The 19,779-nt window shown below is 57.4% G+C and overlaps 1 protein-coding gene across 4 annotated transcripts in view; it reads right to left on the reverse strand.

The window, feature by feature from the left end:
• Window positions 1–19,779, reverse strand: part of ARMC9 (armadillo repeat containing 9) — a 113,621-nt gene that overhangs the window by 2,365 nt on the left and 91,477 nt on the right. For all 4 annotated transcript variants that reach the window (XM_012728799.1, XM_004674204.2, XM_012728793.1 and 1 more), the window contains 3 exons: window positions 14,093–14,208; window positions 8,730–8,866; window positions 5,810–5,939 (listed from right to left, as the gene is read on the reverse strand). In XM_012728799.1, coding sequence (XP_012584253.1) covers window positions 5,810–5,939; window positions 8,730–8,866; window positions 14,093–14,208 — 383 coding nt within the window. The remainder of the gene's footprint in view (window positions 1–5,809; window positions 5,940–8,729; window positions 8,867–14,092; window positions 14,209–19,779) is intronic.

Genomic DNA, 19,779 nt, shown 5'->3' on the forward strand with positions numbered 1-19,779 from the left:
GCCTTCCCAGCCACAGAGGGCAAAGGACGAAAGATATAAGCGTGTCCTGTACATGCAAAGTGACGTAGTCACCAAAAGTGTCCTGACGAAGTTCCAAAATAGTGAGCGCGGCCCTGCTCCCTTGCAGGGTATTTCAGTAAATCCACCTTTTCCGTTCTCAAAAAATGATAGATTTGTGCCTGATCTTCTAGGAATAGGCTCGAGGTATCAAACGAAACGAAACTGTGATTAAATAATAATCGCCTTCTCATGATAATTTGTGTTTGTACGCAAGAGCTGATGTAGCCATTTAGAAAACTAATTTTAGATGGGGTGGCCGGGAGACCCCTCGGGGCCCCGTTTTCAGAAGCAGAGCCCGACTTCCCCAAGGCCTAAGAAGAGGGAGTGGACCAGGATGTGATCCAGGTGGGAGCTTAGTGCCCTGGGCCAGCCTCGACTTGGGGTGTCTCGAGCCAGCCCCCAGCTCGCCAAAGCCCTGGCACCCCAGCTCAGCAGTGTGAGACCCAAGGCTTGGCCTGGGGTCCTGCTCTGGGTCTCTCTCCCCTCCCCCCAGCCACTGAGCTGTGTGCCTTGTGCCAGCTCCCTCCTGCTCCCCCCCCCCCCTGGGCTCCTGCCTTCTCATGCCCACTTTCCCGACTGTCCAGCTGAAGGCTGAGTCCCCCGCACTGCCCACAGAGGCACTGCCCACTGAGTGAGGGGACGGCCGCTGGGGACTGCCGGGGGTCGCCTTCCCCAGGGGAGGTGCTTACTCGGGGCCACAAAGTCCTGGCCCAGCAAAGCTGCTGAGCCTGGGGAGGCCCGCAGGCTGCGGGGCTGGGCACGGGGACCACGGGGCTGTGGGTGTCAGTACAGGCCAGTGCTGCCGTCCTGAGGCATGGGAGTGGGGCGCACCTGGGGGCGCTGGAATGGCCAGAATACTCCCGCTGGTGACTGACTGTGAGCAAATAGCTGACATGTGGAAGCCTCAGTTCCCCACTAAACATATCTGTAGGCCAGTTACAAGGACCCAGTGAGGTCGCATTCCAGCTTGGGGTGGCATGCGCCTCCAGATTTGGGGGTGACAGCTTTGGGGAGTGGGAGCTGGGAAGAAACCATAGGCCTTACAATTGGTTTATTTCTGTATTTCTACAAGCCCCCATAATTTTTTTTGTTACATTTTACATTAAAATATACTATTTTAATAATTAGAAAAATAAAGCAAATATCTGGAAGCCTCTAAATTCGGTTTAAGGAAAAGACAGGCCCACACTTTCGGTCGGGAGTCTTTCCTGCCAGGCAGAAAGGATAGGGGAGAACCAGCCCTACTTTATTTTTGTTTTTATCTTAAGTTCATTTAAAAAAAAATGAAGGATTTATTTATTTACACATACTGGAGTACGGGTCAGAGGTGTGGGGGTGAGAGGCTCCCCAGAGACAGAGCGGGGAGCGGAACAGGCGGATCCACGGAAGCCCACTGCCGAGGGAGCAGCGGGGAAACAGGAGGGGTCAGCTGCGCCTGGGTCCCTCCCTGGCCGGGGTCCACTTGTGCTGCAGCGGCTGCGGCAGCTTCACAGTGCTGCTAGGGAGGCCCCTAGTTAGCTATTTCAAAGTAAAGGCAAAAGCATATCTATAATACAAAACCTTGCAGCTGGACCATTTTTAAAGTGGCCCTACTGCCCGGCAGGCCTGAGCAGTGACTGTTGGCCTCCAGGTTCCCCGCTAGAGTGAGCACGGGGCCTGGAGCTTCCTGTCCCTCCTGTCCCTCCGGTGTGCAGCGAAGACTGAGGGGGAGAAGCAGCCAGAGAAACATGGGGGGGGGGCCTTTTGCAATTCAAAAATAACCCTGTACATAATAAAGAGCTTATTTTGCTAAAAAAAAAAAAAAAAAAAGCAGCAACAACTGAGAGAAACTAGTGAAAACTACCCAGGGGAACACGGGCAGCTATTAGCGACAGGAGGGTTATCGGGGTGGGGGGTCCCCGCCTCACAGTCAGGGAGGCCAGAATTGAAGGAGCTGGTTGTGCAGGCCCAGGAGGGCTGTGAAGTTGATGGGCTGGGCCCGGGGCAGCTGAGGAGAGTGGGCAAGAAGTGGAGGGAGAGAAAGATCTGGGCACAGGGCTTTGGAATCCCTCATCTCCCAACCCAGCGGCAACCAGAGAGGCCCCTCCTTTGGCGGGCAATGTGGCGGTTCACATCAAACCAGAGCGAGTGGGTTAAGTTTGTGTGGCAACCTGGCTGGCCATGGTGGCCAGATATTTAGCCCACCAATACTCTGGGTGTTCCTGCAAAGAGCTTTTTTGGGATGAGATTAACACTGAAATAGGTGGACTCTGAGTACAGCAGATTGCTGCTGTGTGGGTGGGCCTCATCTAATCAGTTGAAGGCCTGCATGGACAAAGACTGACCTCTGAGCAGGAAGGAACGGTGCCGGCAACTCTCCTGTGAGTTTGCAGCTGCAGATTCTCCAGTCAAGCGCTCCTCCACGGAGCTACACTTCCAGCCTGCAGACTTTGGGTTTGCCAAGCCTGCAGTCAGGTGAGCGTCTCTCTACAGACAGCGTGCATCGCCTGAGGACATGCGGCCGGCGGTGTTTACACCACGGTGTCCCCCAGGCCACGTGGCCTCGGCCTTACCATCTCACCTTGTGTAAGGACACTGTTATGACGTTCACACAACTCAGAAATCGACACTGACGCATTTCTTAGAACACAGCCGTCAGCAAGCGACAGGTGCCCGCTACACACTGTTTCTCCTCCTCGCCCCAGGGCGTGACCTCCGCGGGCAGTGTGCTGGGGGAAGGGCACCTCGGGGCAGAGCGCTGGGGCTGGGGAGGCCACTTTCACCCCCGTGGGCTCTGGGCTCGGCAGGGCCTGCTCCCCAGGGGTTCTCCAAGCCAGCTGGGGGCTGGGGCTCCACTGAGCTCTGGGCAGGGGCGCAGGAGGCAGGGTGGCTGGCTGCTGGGCAGGGGCCTGGCTCCCGCAGACCTCTGGGCCCTCGGTCCCTCCCTCCCTCCCTGACCACAGGGAGCCCCGCAGCCTGGAGCCAGAGCCAAAGGGCAGCGGCTGGTAGGAGAGGCGGCCGGGCTGAGGCACAGCAGGGCAGGCACGTGGCAGGAAAGTCCGGGGCGGCGGTCCCCAGTGACTAAGAAGAGCCACGTGCCGCCGGGTGCAGGACGCGGTGAGGGAGGGAGTGAGGGTAAACGGCAGGGTATGCACAAAGTGGGAGGTGGCCGGCAAGGCCGGAAGGGATTTATGGGAAGCACTGTCAAGCTTACGCATCTCTGCTCCTCAGTGTGACACTGTTTGGGGAAGGACGGGCAGTGAAGGCCCTGGAGATATTTCACCTTTACTGACGCAGGGACGCTGCCGAGTGCGAGCCCCGCGCCGGAGCCACCGTTCTATCAGGGTGCAAACAGTGGTGCCCAGGGGCTCCTGGGGGCGCCCTAAGCCACTTGTCATGGCCGGAGGTGCAACCACGGAGGGCGGAGGAGGGGGGCCAGGGAGCGGCTGCGGCCAAGCTGGCCCCAGGCCCGCGGGGGGCGCCCAGCGCCCAGCCCCACCCGGCCCCGCCCGGCCTCCTTGCTCTTCTCGGTAGCTTCTTTTTGTTTTTCTCTGGAAGTCTGTAGGGTTTTGGCTGAGTGTGCAGATCTGTCATCTGGGATGAGTGTGCCGGGAGGGAAGCATACGTGCAGAAGGATGTCGAAGCTCTTCCTGATTTTCTCAGAAGCCGCAAGGCGTCTGGCAGAGTGCTAGTTCCTGTCTTGGCAGGACGGGCACCGTGACCCTTGTGCTACTGGCCCCGGCGGGCGGCCGCGTGGCCGAGCCGCTCCTCACCACCCTCCAGGCGTGCGCGCTGCCCGGCCGGCCGGGCCCCTCGGGGGCGCCTCGTGCCAGGGCCACCGGCAGATGGCAGGTGGCCCGTGGGCTGGGCTGGGCAGCGTGGCCCGCACCGTCCTGGAGGCCACTTCTGGAAACCCGCCCTGTTGGGGACCGAGGCTGGCATCTGGAGTCTGTCAGCAGCCATAAAAAGGTGAAATGGAGTCCGGACAGAGAAAAACATCCGGGTTGTAAAAGGCATGCGGGAAGAACTCCTTGCCCCCACCTTTTCTTTCTCCTCTTTCTTCTCTCACCCACCTATTATCTAACCACTGCTCCATTCTTGCCCATTTTTGTCCCTCGCGAGAACCATGTTATCAAACACTGCTACATGTCTAGTGTCCATTGGCTTTCTCCCTTCCCGACGTCTGCATCCCCCACCTCTTGTATTTTATATAAACCAGATAAAAAATAAACTCACTCTCGCTCTCTCTCTGTTCTGATACACGCGTGTGACTGCTTCCTTTGTTCGCCGGACCTGGGGCCCCGAGTCTCCGGCCTTGCTGGTCAAGGTCCCCCACACCGCCCCTGCTGGCCCAAGGGGCGCGCAGCCCCTGGAGGTCGGGGCTGACTGAATCTATGGGTGCGGGAGGGGCACCTTGGCTTTTTAACGGATAAATACCTTTGTTTCTTGTTTAAGTGAATGAATTTTTCAGGCAGACTGAAAACAGACCCAGGGAAACTTGGCGTGGGTGCAGTGGGGGAGGGGCACAGCAGGGTCATGGGGTCCCAGCCTTTTGCTCCCTGACTTTTGGGGAGGAAATTTCACAGCGAGACGAGCAGCTGGAAGTCACTGGGTAGGAGCTGGGGCTGCAATGACCTTGAAGCCACCCCCAAGCCAGCTGCGCAGTCTGCGATCATTCTGTCACTTACCCAAACCACAGGCTCATGGAGGTTGAGGGCTGTCCCCCCCCCCGGGCCACTGCCCCCAGCGCTGGGAGTTGGGGGCCAAACGAGAATCCCGGGGGCCGGCTCTGGGCCAGGCCAGGGGATACAGGACAGACTGCGCCCTTACACACAGCCTCCCTTGGGCGACAGTGGGAGACCGTCAGGGCCCCCAGCTACAGAGGCCTCAAGCCACAGTGTGGTGCAGTGTGACCTGGGCTCTGGGGTCAGGCAGGAGGAAGTGACGCTGAGCTGAGACCTGGGTGCCCAGGGAATATTCCAGGTAGAGCCCAGCTAGCCAGTGGGGTGGGGCCGGGGTGGGGGTGGGGTGAGGACAGGGTGGGGGTGGAACAATTCTCCTTCTCTGTCTATCTTTTTCCTCAAATAGAGCCGCCCCTGCCCCACCCTACACATACACTGAAGCGTAGAATTGAAGCCACTGGCATTCTGGTGGGGTCACTCATGGTCTGACCTTGAGGGGCCACCCCACCTTGCTTCTAAGAAGAGAGTCTTTGGGGATCGGTATGATGATTTCTGGAGAGAGAGGACAGTTCCTAGGGGTGGGCCTCAGAAATAAATTCAGCATTTGTAGGAAGAAAAACGCAGCAGCCCCGGCACCAGAGGGCGGGTCTGGCCTGGTGGGGTGCAGGGTATGGGCAGCAGGGGCGGGTCTGGCCTGGTGGGGTGCAGGGTATGGGCAGCAGGGGCCCAGACTCAGCTCTGGGCCACCCCATCCGCGTGCGCCTCCCATTTCAGGAGGGTGCCCTGACCTCGCTGCACTGTGGGGCTTCAGGCCTGGGGCCCTGGAATGCACCTCCCCCCCCCACCCCCCCACCCTGCTTGAAGGAGCCCTGGCCTGGCCGGGCCAGCTGGACCCTCGGCTGAGGCGCGGGCCCCCCACTTCCAGGGCGCTGCAGCCTGACGAACGCGTTCCCCTTTTCTGTCAGAAAGGCCTCAGTGACCACAGTGACCTCCCTGCGCCGCCAGGGGTTGCATGCTCCGTCCCAGGTCCCCTGACACTGCCCCTGTGCCCGCCGCCCCGGAGGCCTGAGGACACAGCCCGCGCCTACCTGGCGGTCTCGCCGCTGGCCGCGCGCCCGGATGCCTCCCTCTGCTGGCTGTGGGGCCCCGAGGGGGGCAGGCGTGGCTCCCCGTGGCGTCCCCCTGGCGACCACGCTCCTGGCTTGGCGAGGGCGGCAGCTGGGGAGGAGGAGAGAGTCAGTCGCCTTCTGCTCTGGAGCCCTGTGCAGGTGCCTGTCACAGCCTAGGAAAGCACAAGCTCCAGGCGCCGGGTGCAGCCGGGGCCCCCAGACACCCCCAGACAGCCTCGGTGGGCGTGAGACCGGGGCCCTGCGTGGCTGCGGCTGGGGCAGGAGCAGCCCAGGGAAGCACAGAGCTGACGGAGGGGCCTGTCCAGGGCTTGGTGGCACAGGACCCTGGGGAATCACTTGGCATCTACAGTTCAGTTGGGGGGGAGGGCTCTGTACTGCTCAAGGTGACCGGCGGGGCCCTCTGCACCCACCTGCCCCAGTCCCAGGCCCGGGCCCTCAGCCTGCCCTGCCTCCCGGCCAGCAGAGCTCGTGTCCACACGCACTGGCACTGCGGTCACCGGCCTTCGGGGAAGGCCGGGAACCCCAGACCGGGAGGAGTGCTGGGGGGCGGCACGGCTTGTGTTTCCAACTCCTCCCCCCCCCGCCCCCCCCCCCCAGGCGCCAGTCCTCCTCCCCTGACCCCTGCAGCCCAAGAGCCTGTGGGGCGACAGCGACAGACAGGTCAGACAGGTCGGGCTTTGGCTTCGCTGCTTCCTTAATCCAACCGCCTTCAGTTCCTTGTCAGAGTCCTCTGCCCTCTCAGCAGACGCCCCCCGCAGGTCTGCCAGCCACTGCCGGCCGCAGCACGGGCCTGGCCACTGCCAGGTAACTCTTCTGACCCAGACAAGGCAGTTGTTCTAGACGGAGCCCACGGGTGGCTTTATTTACAGTCCACACCAGAGTCCACCCAAGACCAGATCTGGGACTGTAGCTTCACTGGTCACTCCTCAGTGGACAGCTTGCCTGTGCTCTCTGCCTGGTGGCGTTTATCAGGCCCCGGAGACAAACTCAGGGGCAGGCGGGAACAGCGGAGAGGAGCCGCACGCGGCTGCATGCTACCGGGGAGATGCCCGGTGACGGCGTCACCAAGATGGCGCAGGGCGGGGAGAGTCCGCAGCCCTCAAGGATCTGCAGCTTTCCTGGGCAGACGGGAAGATCCTGGGGGAGCGGCAAAGCTGAGCTCCCCAAGACACACAGCAGTCGCCACCCCTGCCCCCCTCTGCTCCCTGGAGACTCAGAAGTGGCCCCAGAAATCAGCTTCAGGAGGGGCCCGGAGGCGGGAGGAGGGCAGTGGGCAGGCACCGAGGCCCTGGGCAGTGCTTCCCACCTGCCGCCTGCTTCAGACGGGCCATGCCCGAGACGCCCGTGTTTACTGAGCAGGCAAGTGGTTTTGAAACCCCAGGTAGTCTTGGCCAAGGGAAAATGAGAATAACTCCCCTCAGGCCGATGTCTCGCAAAATTCTGAGCTCCAGTCTTGGTTTTCCCCTCGGGAATGGTTTCCGTCTGGTTCGGGGGGGCTGAGATTACTTTCTGGCCCTGAATCCAGCCTCATGCGGGGAAAGAAAAGGCTGAAGAAGCAAGACTCCAGGATGGAAGGACCAAGAGGTCAGGGCTGTGAGCAGGGAGGGGGTGGAACAGCAGACAGAGGCACGAGGGTGCACCCCCCACCCCGCTACCCCGCCACCGCCCCCCGGCCCCCTCATCCACTCTGAGTACTGAGCCTCAGAACACGTCCTGTACACAGGCTTCCAGGCACAAAATCCGAAGTCTGTGTCCACCCCGATGCAGGAGGTGGGTGAGACGGAGGCGGAGAAACGTGCTGGGGAGCTGAGGGTCCCGGGGGGCTGGGAGCTGCAGCTGGGCAAGAATCACCAGAAATGCAGCCGGCGCTTCCTACCCGACCGGCGGAAAGCGGGAGCCTGGGAGCTCCTGGGGAACAGTTTGCCAAGCTAAGGTCTTAGGCTGTTGGGCAGGGAGAGTGGTGCCTACAGAAAATCAGGGGCCAACTGTAACCAGGATGCCCCGAAAACCTGGAGGGGCGAGGGAGAGGTGCCTAGGGGGGGAGGCAGCCCCCCCAACCTGCCAAGACTGGGAAAGCCTGCGCAGGACACCTCAGAAAGGGACTGAGTGAGCAGACCCAGCACCCTATTTTCAGCCAGGCGCCCCGAGTTTTGCTTTGCCTGGGTGTGACTTTGGATTCTTTCCAGCCCGAGTCAAGCACTGAGGACCCGTCTCAAACTGGGTACCAGTTTGAGAAGGGACCACACCCGGTAGGCACGCTCACCGGACCGGCCCGGATCCGGGGCCCCGGCCTTTGAACCCCATTATGTGCAAGTTATTAAGGCTCTAGGTCGTTTCTTACCCTCTAGTGTTTTTCTATCTGAATGGAAATTTGAGTCTTATCTGGCCTGCTCATATCCTTTTTAATTTCCTCTTGAAAATTAAAAAAGAAAAAATACTGTGCTCATTTCTGATCGAAAGCATGTAAGTTTTTTCCTGTTTAAAAATAAAAAATAAACTTTATATCCTCCATCCATCTCCGGTGCGCTCCATGGGAGACTTCAGGGCACGGTAGGATTCCAGAGTCTGCCTCTCGTCACGCCCTTTGGTCTCCATCGGCCTCTCCCCCTCGCTGACTGCCTCAGCCCAGAACCTGAGGTCAGGAAGCCCTGGTGGCGGCGTGGCGGCGTGTGAGACGCCCACTCTGACCCTCACACTGGACAGGGCTTTCTTCACACCGTTGGCAGCAGGCCCCGGGCCTCCCGGCCGTGGGCCCGGCTCAGGGCAGCCCCAGGGCGTGCGGCCAAGGCCTCTCTGGGTCGGGAACTCCTGCCGCTGCGTCATTTCGTTTGGGCCTCATCAGTCCCAGCGCTGACCCCCCGACTGCCCATGATCTTACCTGAAGAGGAGCCTCGAGGCTCAGACGCGCCAGGCTCAGCCCCCTTATAGGCGGGAAGGTGGGCGTTGGGCAGGCACGGGAGGTAGCCGTTTCTGGGGTGTCCAGTCATCTGGAGAGGAAAGGGGTGGTCTTCCGGCCTGGAAGAAAACGTGAAAACAGCAATAAATACAGATGGAAGGAGGTACTTGAAGGCTGACGACCAAGTAGCAGCCAACACAAATAGAGGAAGTGGAAGCACCTGAAATGCTTTGTTAACTGGCCCTGGCAGCTTTAAATCTTCTCACAGGCCTGGGCGGTGAGTGGGAAGCGCCTTACCTCTCTGGTGTACTGCCTACACACTGACACCACACCAGTTCTGTAGCTTTGTGACACACAACACAAGGGCATCTCTCGGCTTTAGGTGACACGGGAGCATGACGTTGCAACCAAACTACACAAGGCACAGGCCTCCTGGTTCCGTCTCCAAGGCTGGTGAGGGTGACTGAACCAGAGGCCGGCCAGGGCATGTCAGCCTCGGTGAGCGTGAGGCAGAGACAGGGCCAGGAAGAGCTTATTCTCTGTGACACCAGCATGGCACATGCATTTCTCATGTGTGCACCTGTTAGGGACTGGCCTCAACACACAGCAGGGCAGAGCTCTGAAGATGTGAAACTGCGTTGGCGTGCAGAGATTCTGAAAAGGGGGGAAGGGAGGCGGGAATGAGGAAGACATGGCAGCTGGTGTTGGGTGCAAGTCTTCCTGCTCATTTCTCAGCAGGTCTTTATTCATACTGTGTAGCAAGTGGGTAATTACAGTAATGCACAAGGTGAGGCAAGTTAGTAAGCATGCACCACTGAAGTTCTTAAGGAAGAGGGGGACAAGGCATTCTTTTCCTGACACTTTATGGTATACTAACTTATACACATTTGTGATGACCTTCATGTACATGGATATTTAACTATAACTCAAAGGATAAGGGGTCTGGGAAAGGCTGGGCTGTTAGCAGAGGATTGTTAGGGGTCTTAAGGAATAGATTGTGTTAGTAGAGTCATCAGTGATTGTCTAAAGAGAAGCTAATGGCTAACTTAAGGTTAGCAGAGAGTAGTTAGTGATTGTTACAGGAAAAGATTAATTTAAGACTAGCAGAGAGTAGTTAGTGATTGTTTAAGAAAAGGGTAAATTAAGAGGAAGTTATACAGGCATGCATTAGCCAGCACCTGTTAAAACAACATTAGGAAACTGCCCATGAATCCTTATGCCCTGGGAATCTTGTCTGAGGTTTGCTTTTTGTCTCAAAAGACCAAGGGAGCTTCCCAGGAGTCTTTATGCCCTGAGGGCCTTATCCTCCCGGGGCTTGCCTTTTGTCACAGGAGACAGAGGAAGTTTATGCCCTGGGATAGCTCCTGCTTGCCTGGGCCAGGCAGCTACCTTATGAGACAAGGCAATCCAGTTGTAAGCTGATGGTTGCTCAGAATATTTTGATATGATGATTATACAAAAAGGAAGGTTGTAACATAAGCTAGCAATGGAAATTTTGATTTTTCAGATTTTCCCTTCTGCCCAGAATTTGTCAGATGACAGAGGTACATAGCCTGTGTCAGGCACCTGTGGGCGGCCCTGTGGCCAGAGACTTGTCACCCAGGGGCGGGTGTGGGGACCCCAGACAAGCTCATTGTGTGGGGGAAGGAAGCAGCCCTCAGTCAGGTTTCACAACAGGAAGGTTCTGGCTCCCCCTTCACCAGACGCTGACCGCCTGCTCTAGGGTCTGGGGGGACAGTGGAGGGCAAACCTACACCCAATGTCAGTGCTGGACCAAAAACTTGGCTCTACCCCCGAGGGGCCAGGAAAGGTTGGTGTGTGACTGTGGCTCTGGGCAAGCCTTGAGCTCTGGGCTGGGGCTGCCTGGCCCATTTCCAGCAGAGCCCACACAAGGACGAAGGGCAAGAGGCAGAAAAGTACGTAATACTGTTACTGAAAGATTAAAGACACCCCAAAAATATAGGCTGGAAGTTATGGGGTGTCCTGGGGCTCCTGAGGGCTGAGGGGCAGTGAGGGGGCAATTAAGCAGGCCTCTGTCAGCCAGGTCAGATCCACCCTGAAGGGAAACAGGAGTCACAATTCACTATGGGCAGGCCCCCCACAGGACCCTCACCCTGTCCAGGCTAGGGAGGGCGGGTGCCACAGTGGGCAGGGGGTGGGGTTTCCAGGGCTGTGGGGAGGGGATGCTACAGAGGTGTGGAGAGAGGGCAGAGCTAGAACAGTGGGGTAGAGGGGACCCCAAGGTCACGGGGTGTGAGTCCAGGTCAGGTGCCCCGGGGACTTACGCCGTTTCCCGGAGCAAGAGGCTCAGAAGGCGGTGGTGTCCCCCTAGGAACTGCCTAATTAGGGGTGCTGGGGGAACACCCTGGGCACTCGGGATATGCAGGATGGGGCTGGCAGAACACAGCGTCTTAGGCGGGAGTAGGTGGGCGTCGTGTGGCAGTGGACATGGGGGGTTAGAGCCCAGGAGGAGGGTGGTCCCCACAGCAACCTGGAGAGATGCTGGTGTCCTCTAGGGTCAGAGACTGCACGGTCACCCTGGCCGTGCAGCTGTACCTTGAGGCGACAGGACGACGGGGCAGCAAGTAGCCAGAGAGGCTGGAGGCCAGGAGGCCTGGGGAGGCCCAGAGAGACGGGCAGGAGGCAGGGGGGGCCGAGACGGAGCAGAGGCGGCAGCAAGTGCTAGAGCAAGCTCAGGCCGAGGTGGGAGGGGTGCGGGAGGCTGGGCAAAGGGGAGGCCGGGAGGAGAGGCAGGCGTCTGAGGGTGGGGTGAGGGGACCCCGCATTGCATGGGGGCGGCTGTACGTTTTTGTTTTTAACCTTTCTCTTCTTGATTATCAAGCCAGTGCTTATCATAAAAAGTCGGTAAGAGTTTGGGGACTGTTCTGCTCCCCCCAACACCTAGCCTCAACCACCACTAATGCCTCGTATTTTTCCCCTCTTCTTTGAAACACAAGTATATACTTGAAACACACCTACACCTGGGGTCACTCTACGTGACCTGGGCCCACACTGTAAAGGGGTTCACTCTTTCACTAAGCAATGTATCCTGAGGCTCTTCCCACGCAGTAATTATTCCTCTAAAGCCTCATTTTCAATAGTGCTTCGTGCGGACACATAATTCTGTAGCCAGCTCCCTGTATGGGCATTTAGAGGATTTCTCATTTCATAAATAATCCTGAATCAAACGCCCCTGCGGCTCTCCCTGCAAATGACCCATGTCTTCTCAGACTCAGTCTGGAAGCGGTGGAATCGCTGATTCCCCAGCACCAGCGTCCCGGGGGTGTAATCGGTGTCCCCAGACCTCGGGGTTCCCGGGTCAGCTGCGCTCTCGGCAAGTGACCAGAGTGACCAGAGACGCTGTGGCGAATGGAGCGGCGTAGTCACATCCTCAAGAGGCTGCCCCAGCACCGCCGGGCTCCACCGCCCACCCACTCTGGGTGACCGTGTCCCTCCCTCCGGGCAGCTCGCCCAGCTCACGCGTTATTCCTGCATCCCGGGAACCAGCCACGGGGCAGAGCTGCTGAACTGGCCCAGTGCAGGGGCTGGAGGGGGGAAATGGCTTCATGAGCGTGGCAGCGCCCACAGCTTCAGCAAAAGGAGGTGCTGCCCTCCCTGCAGGGGCCACATGTATCAGTCGGGGGGCAGCCCTGAGCGCGCTCCCAGGTGTGGAAGGTGTTGTTGCCCCACACAGACGTGTGGAGCAGCCGAGCCCACTGTTAGATTTATCTTTATCAGAGCCCTTTACTTCTGATTAGACACTCTCAGGTCACTATTGCCTCTCTGTGAAGCCAGGGTTTGAACAATTTTAAGAGAGAATCTTAAAATAATCTTTTTAAGCGATGATCCGGGGGCCTCCCTGGTGGCACAGGGGTTCAGGCTCGGCACAATGAGGCTCTCAGCGGCCACTGCGGCCTGAGCTCCATCCCCAGCCAGGGGTGACCCCCAGGGCGCATCAGGCCTCTCCTGTCTCCCCGCTGCTCCCCTCAGCAGTCTGTGTCAGTAGATCTGCCTGTTCTGCTCCCCGCTCTGTCTCTGGGGAATCCTCTCACACCTCTACCTTCTGGCCTACACCCCAGTTCTTGGATGCATTGAAAAAAAAAACCCTAAAGGCCCTGAAATATGTAGCACATGATGATGAGTTTTGAAATCAAGTCAGGTGCGCCCAGAGCTCAAGCCCCATGGCTCAGTCTCTAAACCTGAAGCCGTCTTACAGGTCAAGTCCCCGGGCGACAGAATGAGGCAGGGGCTGGTGCTGGGGCCCTGGCTGCAGCCTCTGGGCGCAGCTCCATTTCTCCAGGTATCTCCCTGTGGTTGCTCTATCCCCAGGGATTGGCTGTTCATGTGAAAAATACCATAGAGTAAAACTGGAAACAAAAATGCCCAGGGGCTATAACAGCATAGAGGGTAACTAAGTGAAATGGGCCATGGGCCTATTCACTTGAAACAGCTTAGGGCCAGTCTTTGCTGGTGAATCCCTGCAGGTGTTTCGCCTACTGGTGTAATCTTTCACCCCCGGGTTTGTAGCTGTTTCTCCCCAGCAATCTCCACAGACAGGGAAAGGGAGGCTCCTCTCCTGCCCTGCCCTGCCCTGCCCTGCCCTGTCCTGCCTGGGACTGCCCCGACCCACAGGACTCAGGTCCCCCAGCCCACGGAGACCAGAGGCGCTCAGACCCCAGTTCTGTTACCGCGAGAAGGTGAGAGCGGATCTATGAAGGACGAATCAGACGGGCTGGCGCAAAATGCACACGGGTTCTTTCAACAAAGTGCTGGTGCCACGGAAGAGGCTGCAGAGGAGAGTGAGGGGCCTTTCTTTCAGCCTCCCTGGTGGCGTGGTGGGGTAGGACGCAGCCCTGCAAGCTGCTGCAGCCACTTCAGTGAGAGTTCAATTCCCGGCCCAGAGCTGACCCACAGGGCGCGGCAGACCTCTCCTGTCTCACCTGCTGCTCCCCTCAGCAGTATACTTCGTCCATCTGCCTATTCTGCTCCTCACTGTCTCTGGTGAATCCTCTCACCCTCCTGCACCTCTGGCCTGTACCCCAGCTCTGTATGCATAAATAAATACATCTTAAGAAAGAAGAAAAAAAAGAGTCCTTCCTCTCGGAACGGCTCCTCCTGACAGGGGCAGGAAGCCGCCCTGGCGACCCTGAGTCCAAGCACCTCACTGGGCGGGGGCGGAGATCCAACCTGTCTCCTCTGCAAATCCTCAAGCCATAAACAATGAAGAGATAAATGCTTTTCACTGTGAACACTTTATTTGGAATTTCAAGGTACACACGTCTTACACAGCAGTCAACCGGAACAAAGCTCAAGAAACTCAACCCGCCTCCGAACGCCCGACTTACACTGGGTACCCCGTCCTGTGGCCGCTGGGGGTGACGGGCCGGCGCAGGGGCTCGTCGCGGCTCCACTGCACCCCGGCCAGGCCCTTCCGCCTCATGGTCCCGCTGTTGGTCATGATCTGGGGAGGGGAGAAGAAACGAGGGCTGAGAAGCCATCTACCTGGGAGCTGACAAAGAGGCCGAACCTAACGCAGTACACTAGAGTGACCAGAGGCTTTGCAGGTAAGCGAGAGAGGAGCTACCCGCCTGCCCGCCCGGGGCTGACGGGGCCGCCGCCCCCCAGCTGGGCCCTGCTCAGTGCCTCCCCAGGCCCCGGTCAGGCTTTCTCCCGGGCAGGGAGGGGGGGCCTGGACGCCGGCTCCTGGGCAGACGCCCGTGGGCCCCGGCCCGGTGGGACAGTCCTGCCTTGTTCTGAGAGCCCGGCCGAGCCCCAGCTTGCGCCGTGAAAGTCCCTCTCTTTCTCCTGGCCGCCCTGCACTGCCCGCGAGGCCCGGCTGACTCAGCAGACTGTTTCTCGGCCCGCAGGCTGGGCGCACGGGGCTGCCAGGCCCTGGGCGCGGCGGGGAGGTTGGTAGGATATGAGCAGGCCAGGAAGGACCCGGGGGGGGGGGCGGGTAGGACACCCCCAGGGCGTTGGCCAATGCCGCTTCCTCACCAGGGCCCTCGCCTGCCTCCCACCCGCCCCAGCCCAGTGGAGTCCCTGGGCACTGGGCAGTCACGGCCCGCGGCGCCCACTGCCCCTCCAGGGCCTGCCTTGGCCGGAGGGCACCGTGCCCCCGCTGAGGGCGGCCAGCCCCAGCAGAGAGGTGGGGGACGGCCCCTTCCAGCTTGTGTTAGCCCCTTCACGGTTACAAGTCAAAAAAAAGAGTCGAGCCATGGCAAAAGGAGAAGCAGCTGAATACAAGAAAGCTGTTGAATCGTCTGCAGAGGGTTGAGTTTTGAAAGTGGAAAGCAGAAAAGGGAAAGACAGATATGACTGCACAAAAAAGCAACATAGCCCCATACGTGGTATGGAAGTCAAACGAAGAGCAAACAACAGACTGGGAAGAGATATCTGTAGCGACGCTAACAGATTAAAGGTTGAAATTCTCATTAATGAAGAGCTCTCACAAGTCAAGAAGTAAGATACAGAGAGATCATTGGGAAAAGAACACTAACAGCCACGTCACAAAACAGAAAGTATCACCAGAAAGCAATAGAGTAAACCATCAACTTGTCGGCCAGTCAGAAACCACAGCTTCACAAAGTCAGTATCATTTTCCAGCTACTAAGTAAAAGGCAAAGAAACAATCTCATACACTGCTGGCAAGAGTTTAAAATGTTAGTGGCACCGAAATCTGACATAGCTTGTTTGGAAAGTAATTTGGCATTTTGTAGCAGGAGTCCTAAAAATGTTCATAGTTGTGGGTTTAAATTCTAGTGAAAGAATCCAAAATATGGAAAATGTTAAATAAAACAAAAAAAGAGTTGTGTGTTACACAATTATTATAGAGTAAAACTGCAATCACCTAACTGTCCGGTAATAGGGGGATAATTACGGAAAAGAGGGCAGAGACATTTGAAATATCACATGGCCGTTTACCGTGATAAAGGAGGGTGTATGAAGATATTTATTTAAAACACTGAATACAAACCGGTTACAATACTGCTCATAAATGGTGCTTTCAATTATACTAAAAGCCCCACAAAGCCTGAAAGGAAAAGAACTCTAGGACCGAGGGACCGTTTAGAACAGCAGGACCCAGAATGTTTTCTTTCCTCCCCATTTTCCAAGTTTTCTGTAGCATATGGCTGCAGTATGTTAATGGTTAGGAAAAAGTATCTGGAAAAAAATGCCACTGTGGGGCCTCCCTGGTGGCTCAGGGGTTAAGTGGCAGCCTTATCAAGCACGAGTTTGAGTTCGACCCTGGCCAGGGAGGGACCCCAAGGCGCGGCAGACCTCTCCTGTCTCCCCACTGCTCCCCTCAGCAGCGCGTTCCAGTAGATCTGCCTGGTGAGTCCTCTCATCACCCCCACTTCTGGCCTACGCCCCAGCTCTTGTATGCATAGAAAGTAAAAAAAAAAAAATCTTAACAAAAGAGAAAGAAGTGCTGCAACAAGTGAAGTCATAGAGCAGCCTGCGGGTGGCACCGACTTCCGTTCCTGGTTCTGCCAGACCTTGCCCTGGCAGTCACCAGGAGACTGGGCTGGGGGGTGCTGGGAGTGACCAGAGAGTTACTGACAGGAACTGAATTAGGGCGTAATGAACTGAGCCTGGCATCCAACCTGGATAAGGTGGTAATAAACTGACCTTGCATCCGGGATGGGACTAGCTGAAGGTGGTCACAAGCCAGGCCTCACATCAGGGGCACAGCGATGAGTCACCCCTTGGAATCTGAGCAGGACTGTACAGGAGACCCTTCCCCTTACTGAGTGGGCAGTAGCTGCAGACCCCACTCTAGGGGCTCCGTCTCAGCTGCTTCGGGGAGCAATAAATCTGCTTGCTCAGCCTTTCTGCCTCCTGTCTTGCCGCCTGGACAAACAGGGGGGCAGGAGGGCCCCAGGACTCCTCTGCACTGTCTTTTCCTTCCTCTGGATCTAGGATTCTTTCAGAGCCGTGTCTTTCCTCTGCTTATTTGGAACTACATCTTTAATTTCTTGATTTTTGCTGAGAAGTGATTTGGATCCATCTCCCCTTTGAGGTGGGGAGGGAGCCAGTGTGCCTCACCTGCGCTGGGGACAGGCAGGGCCCATAAGGAGGGGGCTGGGCTGGGTGGGAGGGAGGGTGAAGGGAATCGCAGGAGCAGAGAAGGTGGGTGGCTTCTACCCTCTTGGAGGAAACCGCCCTCTCGTCCCTGTCCCTCACGTTGGCTGCGCAGCTCTAGGAAGGAGCTTTGGGAAGCAGGCGGCAGCACTGCCCTAGCCTGGCACACACCGGGGCCTGGCACACACCGGGGCCTCCCCACAGAGGCTCCCTCCGCCGCCAGCACCCAGCCAGCACGGCTTCAGGAGCAGACAGGGTGTGGTCTTCCCCTCTGCTGCCTATTCCTTGCTCCCCGCCTACCTGCCTGCCAGCTCAGCCCCAGGGGACAGAGAACACACCTATTATATTTGAGGGGCTTCAGACTGCAAAACCCAGTCAATCTCATGTCTCCTAAAGACTTCTTGGGCTGCAAGTAATTTAAGGTGAGTGAGAGTATTTTTCCCTCCCAGTGCAGGAGGGGCTACCTGGTGTGGTATCCCAGGGCCAGGTGGGTCCTTGTGGGGAGGGTGAAGCATGCAGGGCCCAGCCTCGGAGAGCAGCTGTGCTCTTGAGGCCTGTTTCCTGTTCACACTACAGCCCACTGTACATGGGGTGAACCACAGGGCGGCCACAGGTCTCCAGGCCTCTCTCTGGGCCCCTCAGTTGCAAGAGAGCCTTCTGGGGGGGCTGGAAAGCTCAACACTCAGCTGTCTACACTGTGTTCCTCAGAAATGCTAGGGGGTTGTTGGGAAGAGAGCGGAGAAGCTTTGCGGCACCTGCTTGCTCATTCCGGAGGAAGACGGCTTCCATCTGTTACAGATGGAAATTCTCTCTGAGACAGCGTTCTGCTACTCAAAAATGCAGCATACTTAAGCACAACTGAAAGGACAGTATATGATTTACGAAATGCAACTTATTCAGTCGTCAAAGGTGGGCAACATATGCCACTTGTGGGAGAGAATATATGTCCCTTTGTTAGCTACTGAGTACTGGTGAGTCACTCAGCTGAATTATGACATGTCACGACGTCAGATGAATCCTTAGAAGGTTTGGGCCCCTGAGGTATCTGTCTCCCGTGTAAAGTAACCTGAGCCTGCAGCTGGCGGCCACATGCACTCTCCTTCGCGACCAACAGACTGATTTTGTCGGCGCAGAGATGTGTCTACTGGAAAACATTCACCTCCCCAGACTCCCTTGCGGCCCCCATCTGACCAGTCAGAGGCAGGAAGGGCTACTGGCGGGAGTGGACTGAGGCGTCTGGCCTTCTCCTGGCTCTCCCCCACCCGGCTGGGGCAGCTCCCGCCATCTTAAGCTTAAGAGGCAGCGAGACGTGGCTTGCAGGACTGCTCACAGAGGCCCCGGGGGGCCCAGCTCCAGCTCCCCGCGGGGGCCCAGCCACGGGCCCGTGGCCATCTGGGTCTGTAAAATGTGCGAAGGTGGATATTTTAACTGCAAGCACTTCATACTGCTGTTCTTCCGAATCCCACTTCCCTTCTGCTATTTCTTTCCATGAGGACTTCCCCATCCCACTTCCCCTCCTCTAGGTTAGTGGCTGGTCTAGGAACGGCCAAAGGCAATTTGGGATTTACTTACCCGGGGATGCTGGCTGAGTTGCAGAGATATTTAATTTGGGCTAAGGGGGACACCCTGGTAGGGTCCCGCGTCACTTCTGTGCACAGCCAAACTATTTTGAGCTTCAGGAATAAGCTGCCAGAACGTCCCTGTGTTGCTGGAGTATTTGCGAGTAATCAGTGCACAAGGAAACTTAAAATGCCCCCCAATGTTACACCTTATTGATGAGAGGAAGGTTTTCTTAAATTGAATAGTAAGCCTACAATTTAGTGTTAAGAAAAACTAAGCAAGTTAAAGATTTCTAGTCAACAATAAGAAACAAAATTTAATCGAACACATAACACAAAGGCACAGTCTTTTCTGTCTCTGTAGAAAATATTACAAACTTGTGAGAACACAGAAGCAAGCAGTGTGGAAAGCAAAAAAACTGGGGGGATAAAACTCTGAGGCCATTATTTTTCTGTTTGGGGCATCTGTCCGTTCTTATACTCTGAATTCATGTGATTTATGTTCTCATTCTCATTCTCAAGCATTCATTTTGATAGCTCACTCTGCACTCCCTGATGTAAAAGAACCCCCCAAATGCAGGGGGAGGAAGGCAGTGAAGAGAGTGTGGGGGTCTGGTTGCCCCCAGTATGGTGTGCGGGGCTGACAAAGCTGGATTCTCTCGCTGCCATTTAGAAAAAAGATGCAGCATACTTGGGTGTTTGGGATTTCCCGCCTCTGCTTGCTGGATTGTGCCTTCAAGCACCATGAAAGAATCGTTTACGGTGGAGAGGGCATCCACTCCTGCACTAGTAGGCAGAGCAGGAGTGACTGTGGGCAGAGAGGTGCGAAAGGCCCCGCCCCCCACCCGGGCGCAGCGGGTTAGAGCACAGGGCTTTGGAACTGTAAGCAGCAGGGGCTCCAGCCCGGCCAGGGAGCAGCCCCTCCGGTCTCCCCGCTGCCCCCTCAGCAGTGGGTTTCGGCGGATGCGCCTGTCCTGCTCCCGACTCAGTCTCCGGGGAGTCCTCTCACCTTCTGCACCTCTGGCCTGCACCACAGCTCTTGTAAAACTATAAAAGTGGAAACATACTTGAGAAAAAAAATCTAAAAGCAACAGCTGGAAACTGAGGCCCTTTCTCTGGTTTTGGTTTCTGTGGTGAGTAAAACAGGCTCCCCAGGACGGTGGGGGGCCGGGTGCTCGGGCCTGTGTCTAGGGCAGGGCAGCCGTGGGGCGCTGCCCCGCACACTCCCCCCAGAAGCCCGGGGCCGCACACAGGCAGACTCCGGCCACCTCCGCACAGGCTCTCCGGGAAGCTAAGTGGGTGTGGGTGTGTGCTGCAGAAGGGGGGACGACCCAGCCCCTCGAGACTGCGGGGAGGCGCACACCCCGCGGTCAGCACAGGACCCGCGG

Source organism: Condylura cristata, unplaced genomic scaffold (assembly GCF_000260355.1).
Source record: "Condylura cristata isolate star-nosed mole 26May11 unplaced genomic scaffold, ConCri1.0 scaffold00002, whole genome shotgun sequence".
Lineage (NCBI taxonomy): Eukaryota > Metazoa > Chordata > Mammalia > Eulipotyphla > Talpidae > Condylura > Condylura cristata.